We start from the raw sequence: 8,247 nt of genomic DNA on the forward strand, positions 1-8,247 counted from the left end.
GGTTGAGTAATGGCAGAGCAGGGAGTGGCCAGTGGGTGGGCTCTGGCACCCACCTCCAAATTTCTCCAGTCACATCTCAGCTCCCAAGCTGGGACTTGCTGGAGGAAGAGAGGCCGCACCCCACTCGCTCAGGGCACAGAGGACCGTGTGGCTTGTGTGCCTCTGGTCCAGCTCTCCCTCCTCGTCTTATCCTTTCATTCACAGAAAGGAGCACCAGACTTGCCTGGAACGGAAGCGACTTTACCGCAAGAGGATGGGTGCAGAGGGCTGATAAAAGGATCCGTGGGATCCATTGGGAGGGGGTGTCCCGGAATGAATACCCAGCACACAACAGCACGTCACTGGCAGCCTTTAAGCAAACGCTTGTCAGGGATGCTCTAGGCTGATCCTGCACTGAGCAGGGGGTTGGACTAGATGGCCTGTAGGGCCCCGTCCAACTCTGTGATCCTAGGATTCTGTTCTCACATACGCTTGCCAACCTCCAGGTGGTGCCTGGATATCTCCTGGAATTTCAACTGATCTCCAGATCACAGAGATCAGATCCCCAGAGGAGATGGTTGCTTTGGAGGGTTAGGATGCTATGGGATTATTCAGGGGTCGTTTCGTAGAAAAAGAGCTAGGGAAACTCATTAGCATAACTCATTAGCAAATCTCCAGGAATCCCCCAACCCAGACTTGGCAAACCTGTAATCTCACAGTGACCTGACACGTCCACCCCAAAGGGCCCACAAGGGCCAAAACCTCTACGCTGCCCACAAGGAATTGATATTCCAAGGTATACTGCCTCTGGCCATGGAGGATCCATTTCAGAACATAAGAGACGTCAATGTTGGATCAGGCCAAAGGCCCATCCAGTCCAACACTCTGTGTCACACAGTGGCCAGAAATACCAGGTGCCACCAGGAGGTCCGCCAGTGGGGCCAGGACATTAGAAGCCCTCCCACTGTTGACCCCCCCCAGCACCAAGAAGACAGAGCATCACTTGCCCCAGAGTCCCTACCTATACCTTGTGGCTAATAGCCACTGATGGACCTCTGCTCCATATGCTTATCTAATTCCCTTTTGAAGCCATCCATGCTTGTAGCCATTTTAGCCATTGTGTCTCATAGAACAAGGTGAACACATGAAGCTGCCTCATACTGGGTCAGACCATTGTGCCATCAGAGTCAGGACTCAGACTGGCAGCGGTTCTCCAGGATCTCAGGGTCTTTCACACCACCTACTGAGAGCCAGTTTGGTGTAGTGGTTAAGTGTGTGGATTCTAATCTGGGAGAACCGGGTTTGATTCCCCACTCCTCCACTTGCACCTGGCTTGTAGCCATTTTAGCCATTGTGTCTCATAGAACAAGGTGAACACATGAAGCTGCCTCATACTGGGTCAGACCATTGTGCCATCAGAGTCAGGACTCAGACTGGCAGCGGTTCTCCAGGATCTCAGGGTCTTTCACACCACCTACTGAGAGCCAGTTTGGTGTAGTGGTTAAGTGTGTGGACTCTAATCTGGGAGAACCGGGTTTGATTCCCCACTTCTCCACATGCAGTTGCTGGTGTGACCTTGGGCAAGCCATAGTTCTGGCACAGCTGTCCTTGAAAAAGAGCAGTTTGTGTCAGAGTTCTCTCAGCCCCACCTACCTCACAGGGTGTCTGTTGTGGGGAGGTGAAGGGAAAGGAGTTTGTAAGCCGCTCTGAGACTCCAAGTGAAGGGTGGGGTTTAAATCCAATCTCTTCTTCTTCTTCTTCCTATGCCTACCCTGGCCTGTCCAAGGGCCGGCTTGCCTGGGGTCTCTGCAGCTGTGGGGCACCTGGGCAAGCCAAGAGAAGGCATGGGGTGTGGCCTAATATGCTAATGAGCTGTACTTTCAGGGGTGTGGTTTATTATGCTAATGAGTTCCTGCTGTTGGGTGTGGCCTATTGTGCTAATGAGTTCCTGCTAGGCTTTTTCTCCTCCACTTGCAGCTGCTGAATGACCTTGGGCAAGCCATAGTTCTGGCACAGCTGTTCTTGAAAAAGAGCAGTTGTTGTCAAGAGCTCTCTCAGCCCCACCCACCTCACAGGGTGTCTGTTGTGGGGAGGGGAAGGGAAAGGAGTTTGTGAGCTGCTCTGTGACTGAATGAAAGGCGGGGTATAAATCCGAGTGCAGGGCGGGGTATAAATCCAATTCCTTCTTCTCTTCTTCTACCGTCTGGTTCTTTAAAACCAAAGATGCTGGGGATAGAACCAAGGACCTTATATATGCAAAACAGAGCCTCTACCACTGAGTCATGGCCTCTCCCCAGTGGTCTGGTATCGCAAAGACGAATAGCAGACCAAATTGCTTGAGAACAGGATAGCTCTTTATTTAATCACCTACATTTCTCCCCCCCCCCACCCCCCCACCAATAATTTGAAATAAAATCAAGAGTTTCTTCGTTCAGTCAGACTCTTGGGTCTGTTGCCGGTGATCCGTTGAGCAGGTCCCTGGATTAATGGCAGATATATTCTTGAAAGAGACAAATGTCCAAGACCACAGAACTCTGGTGAAACGCGTATGGTTTTGCAAACACCTTGAAGTGAATTTATTTCTAAGAGGAGAGGCTCTGGGAGCAAACTTGGCTTGGCATGTTCCCCCCCCCCCCCCAGCCTCTGACATTCTTCCCAAGAATGTAGGCAAGTCAGGGCCCAGATATGGAAGCTCATTTCCATGCCAGGATGTGTCAAATAAAACCAAACACTAACGCTGGGGAAAGCTGAATGAGGGAGGACAAAGCCATAACTGTCAAATCGCTACTCACCATGACCAATTACGGAAAAGGAGAGGGAAGATAGCCTTATAAAAACGTGGGGTTCAATCCCATAGATCGGTTCTGGCAGAGGAGGTGCCTCTTTCTGTTGGAGCCTCTGCTACCAGTCTGTGGAAAGCAACCCACAAGAATTCTGTTGTGTGTCCGACTGAGAGCCAGAGTCCAGATCTCAGGTCTCTAGAACACACCTCGCAAGAGTTTTGTTGTGTCAGACTGAGGGCCACAGAGTCCAGGTTTCAGGTCTGTGGAACACAACGCACAAGAGTTTTGTTGTGTCATACTGAGGGCCACAGAGTCCAGGTTTCAGGTCTGTGGAACACAACCCACAAGAGTTTTGTTGTGTCAGACTGAGGGCCACAGAGTCCAGGTTTCAGGTCTGTGGAACACAACTCACAAGAGTTTTGTTGTGTCAGACTGAGGGCCACAGAGTCCAGGTTTCAGGTCTGTGGAACACAACTCACAGGAATTTTATTGTGTCAGACTGAGGGCCACAGAGTCCAGGTTTCAGTTCTGTGGAACACAACCCACAAGAGTTTTGTTGTGTCAGACTGAGGGCCACAGAGTCCAGGTTTCAGGTCTGTGGAACACAACCCACAAGAGTTTTGTTGTGTCAGACTGAGGGCCACAGAGTCCAGGTTTCAGTTCTGTGGAACACAACCCACAAGAGTTTTGTTGTGTCATACTGAGGGCCACAGAGTCCAGGTTTCAGGTCTGTGGAACACAACTCCCAGGAATTTTATTGTGTCAGACTGAGGGCCACAGAGTCCAGACTTCAGGTCTGTGGAACACAACCCACAAGAGTTTTGTTGCCAGCCTCCAGGTGGGGCCTGAAGATCTCCCAGAATTACAACTGATCTCCAGACGACAGAGATCAGTTCCCCTGGAGAAAATGGCTGCTTTGGAGGGTGGACTCTATGGCATTCTACCTTGCTGAGGCCCCACTCCTCCCTAAAGCTCAACTTCCACAGGCTCTACCTCCCAAATCTTCAGGTATTTTGCAACCCAGAGTTGACAACCTCAGACACGATGTTGAGATTTTGGACGTGGAGGCAACGGCAGTTCCCTGCTGTTTGTCCCCAGCATGTGACAATTAGAGGTATATCGTTTCTGTATATGGAGATTCCCCCATTTTTATTTATTTATTTATTTATTTTGCTGCCATGAAGCAAAATCCATCACATGCCTGTGTCGACATAGCCCGTGGAAAGGAAGCTTTTGTTTTTTGCTTTCTCATTGCTGCAATCGCCAGCGTGACAGTTTTGATTTCCATCTGTTGGCGATGGTTCCCATCTCAGGCCAGATCGAACTTTTGGCCTCTTGATCACAGATTCCAAGGGTTAGAGACTTCTCAAGAAGACATGAAGTTGCCTTCTATCCTGTTCACATGTCACAGGGAATATATGCCTATCTGTTTATAAGAAAGAGCCAACGTGCTGTATAGAGGAAACCAGGGACCAGGACTTGGATAAATGGGGGGCAGTTTTTTGGGGGGTTCAATCATATGTTTCCTTAGGAAAGCGATGACAAACCTGGACAGCATAATAAAAAAGTAGAGACATCACCCTGCCAACAAAAGTCCGTATGGTCAAAGAAATGGTATTCCCAGTAGTCATGTATGGCTGCGAGAGTTGGACTATAAGGAAGGCCGAGCGCCGAAGAATAGATGCTTTCGAATTATGGTGCTGGAGAAGACTCTTGAGAGTCCCTTGGACTGCAAGGAGATCAAATCAGTCAATCCTAAAAGAAATCAACCTTAACCGTTCCCTGGAAGGCCAGATACTGAAGCTGAAGCTCAAATACTTTGGCCACCAAATGAGAAGGGAGCCCTCACTGGAGAAGACCCTGATGCTGGGAAAGATTGAAAGTCAAGGAAGAAAGGGAGGGCAAAGGATGAGATGGTTAGACAGTGTAATCCATGCAACAAACAGGAAATTAAGCAAACTCCGGAGTACAATGGAAGACAGGAGGGCCTGGTGTGATGTGGTTCATGGGGCCACGAAAAGTGGGACTCGACTGTGTGACTGAACAACAACAACAATCATATGTTAAGCTGCATATACACTGAATGTAACATGAGAATTACTCAACACATGTATCACCAAAAATCAAGTGTACACTGTAAACAGATCATATGTGCATTTGTTGTAACTTATCTTGTAACATATGAATAGGGCTACCAAGTCTGACTGTTGGTCTGTTAGGGACTTCCCTGACCTGGATAGTCCAGGCTAGCCCAAACTCATCAGATCTTGGAAGCTAAGCAGGATCGGCCCCGGCAAGTATTTGGATGGGCAACCTCCAAGGAATACCAGGGTTGTGACGCAGAGACAGGCAATGGCAAACCATTTCTGAAACATCTCTTGCCTTAAAAAACAAACAAGTCCAGCTCGCCACCTAGTGGTGCATAACACTAAAAGAGCTTCCTGCGGAAGTAGCGGGAGGAAAAGAGAGGAGGCATCACATGGTGCTGTGATGTCACTTCCGGGTGTACTGCCGGGAGTGCTGTCACCATGTCATGCAATATCTGGTAGCCAGAAGTTCTAGCTCTTTTAGTGTTATGCACCACTAGGTGGTGAGCTGGACTTGTTTTTTAAGGCAAGAGATGTTTCAGAAATGGTTTGCCGTTGCCTGTCTCTGCGTCACAACCCTGGTATTCCTTGGAGGTTGCCCATCCAAATACTTGCCGGGGCCGATCCTGCTTAGCTTCCAAGATCTGATGAGTTTGGGCTAGCCTGGACTATCCAGGTCAGGGAAGTCCCTAACAGACCAACAGTCAGACTTGGTAGCCCTATTCATATGTTACAAGATAAGTTACAACAAATGCACATATGATCTGTTTACAGTGTACACTTGATTTTTGGTGATACATGTGTTGAGTAATTCTCATGTTACATTCAGTGTATATGCAGCTTAACATATGATTGTTGTTGTTGTTCAGTCTGGACTTCTGCTCCACATGCCCATCCAACTCTCTCTTGAAGCTGGCCCGTAGCTAACATGGGGCCCACGGGGCCCAGCCCCCTAGTGTTTCTTCTGGGTCCCCTCCCCTGGGCTGCCCCCAAAGTGCCACCTGCACTATACTTTCATTTAAGTAGCTGGCAGGCCCCCCGAGGCCCCCTCCCAAAACATTCCCTAGCTACGGGGCTGTCTCGAAGCCGTCCATGCCTGCAGCTGCCACCACCTCCTAGGTGATCACTGGCTAACTGCTATATGCAGTCTCATAACAATCCATTAAACAATGTACTACTTGTTTTCCATAATACAAGCCTATCTGAGAGCAGCTATTATGCTCTTCTTCTCTCCTTTTTTTTTGCCAGGGGGCCAGGTACAGCCACTGAGTCATTCCTATGGATGAAGTATCCACAAACATAGCATGGCTTAGTCAGCCAGCCCTGAGCAAGCTAGGACAGTGCTGGAAAAGAGCTGTGCCCTGCGTCATAAAGCGAAGCTCCCATCATTCATGGGCGGGCGGGGGGCGGGGACGGACGGGTCTCTGCTGAGCCTGTCTCCTTGTTCAGAGATTTTCAGCGCTGCTTTTCATCAAAGTGATTCTTTTTCTTTTCTTTTTTTGCAGTAAAAAAAGCAAGCCACTCAGGAAATAATTGCTTGAGCCTGCTGAAATGGACGAACTTAACTTTAATGCTGAAAGGACAAACCGAAGCAACCTTTGAAAATACATGGTCAAGATTCCACAAACGGATCGAAGAATGTAATAGATAAAACAATGCAGACTTACAACCTTTTAAAAGACTATAAAAACCTTTATTGTAAACATATGCAAAAGATCTGTATAAGAATACGAGGTGCAGCATGAAAAACAAATGATTCAGTCGGGTATGAGGTACTCAAATGTGTAAATTGATAATATAATAGAATCCCCCCCATTTATGTATGTATGCGTGTCTGTGTTATGTCTGTCTTTATAAACAATAAAATAATTATTTTTTAAAAAGGAAATAATTGGACGCAAATGGAGTAGAAGTTTATGCATTTTGCGTGCACACACAGAGAGAAAGTTGATGTATCAGCTAATATCTCTGCTGGTGATGGATATCTGCAGTCTAATAAGAATCCGTCAAGGAAGTTCAAGGGACAATCAGTTATTTCTCTTTACTGAAAACCCATCACACAGGAAGTTTGTAGCCATAAACCAGCATGCTCAGAAAAGTCTGGAGTATTTCATGCTTTAGGTCATAGTTTGTGTTTTGTATTTGATTTTTTAAAGGAAGACTCCCCCCCCACACACACACACGGAAGCTAATGTACAAGCTGGATTTGATAAATGAATGGAGGGACCACCCTCTGGCTGGGAAGAAGCCGGCGGAGAACCTGGAAGGCCACGGGAGCGGCATTACAAATCATTCCTCTAGGAGACCTGAAAAGGATTAAGAGGAAGGCATTGAAGACCTCTGTGGATCGTTATCACAGGAGTGAAATCTCAAGCAAGATCCCCCGGCCTGAGCAGATCTCCCCAAATCCTATGCGACATTCCCTAGGGCGGCCAGCCTCCGTGCAATTCTCCAGGAATTACAAATGATCTCAAGTTGCTGGTCAGAGTAGATGAGACGGATGCACAGGATCTGACTCAGTACAAAAGAAGTTCATGCTCTCCCTTTGTATACTCTGTTCACCAGCCCCGTGGCCCAAGCGGCAGCTTGCAATGGCACAAACAGGGCGTTCTGGCTGGCTCCCAAGTTGGCCACGCCAAACAGGAACTCATTAGCATAATAGGCCACACCCAACAGCAGAAACTCATTCGGATTGGCTACAATTAGGGGGTGTGGCCTAACATACAAAGGAGTTCCTGCTCCAAACAAAAAGCCCTGGGTTTTGACAACAGACAAGGTAAACATAATAAGAAGCAAAAGGTGGGTGTGGTTGGATGACCACACTTCTGGTAACATGGGGGTGTGGCCTGATATGCTAATGAGTTCCTGCTGTTGGGTATGGCCTATTATGCTAATGAGTTCCTGCTGGGCTTTTTCTACAAAAAAAGCCCTGGGCACAAATATAAGTGGGCACTGCGGCGGGATGAGGTCATTTCATGGGACACAAATATAAGTGGGCACTGCGGTGGGATGAGGTCATTTCATGGGAAGGGTGGGCCTGTCATCACCCTCCAGAAGTGGGCAACTACAGGCAGGGTCTGGAGTTACCTTCTGAAGTGCTGGCAGAACCTCTATGGTTTCCCTCATTTCAAGCTGCTGGTGACAACGGAGGAGCAGGCAACGTAGCCTTTGCTGGCTATCTCCCTCCTGAACTGCACTGCGGTCACCCAGGCCCTAGATAAGCCCCTGCTGTCCTCCTAGCAGCTCTAGGGCCCAGCTTACTCTTGCAACAGGCAGTGACCAGGGTTCCCTCTAAGCTGAGTCAGTGTGAGCTAGCTCACAGTTTTTTAGCCTCCGGCTCACACATTTTTGTCCTAGCTCAGGAAGGGTGGCTCCAGAGCAAACTAGTTTATGCAGGA

At 48.4% G+C, this 8,247-nt stretch overlaps 1 protein-coding gene across 1 annotated transcript in view; it reads right to left on the bottom strand.

The window, feature by feature from the left end:
- Positions 1 to 6,615: 6,615 nt before the first annotated feature.
- The window catches only part of LOC107107548, a 15,034-nt gene continuing 13,402 nt past the window's right edge, over positions 6,616 to 8,247 (bottom strand). Inside the window, exon 4 of the mRNA XM_015407857.1 lies at positions 6,616 to 7,155. Coding sequence (XP_015263343.1) covers positions 7,147 to 7,155 — 9 coding nt within the window. The 3' untranslated portion in view covers positions 6,616 to 7,146. The remainder of the gene's footprint in view (positions 7,156 to 8,247) is intronic.

Source organism: Gekko japonicus, unplaced genomic scaffold, assembly GCF_001447785.1.
Source record: "Gekko japonicus isolate JY-2015 unplaced genomic scaffold, Gekko_japonicus_V1.1 scaffold3516, whole genome shotgun sequence".
Taxonomy (NCBI): domain Eukaryota; kingdom Metazoa; phylum Chordata; class Lepidosauria; order Squamata; family Gekkonidae; genus Gekko; species Gekko japonicus.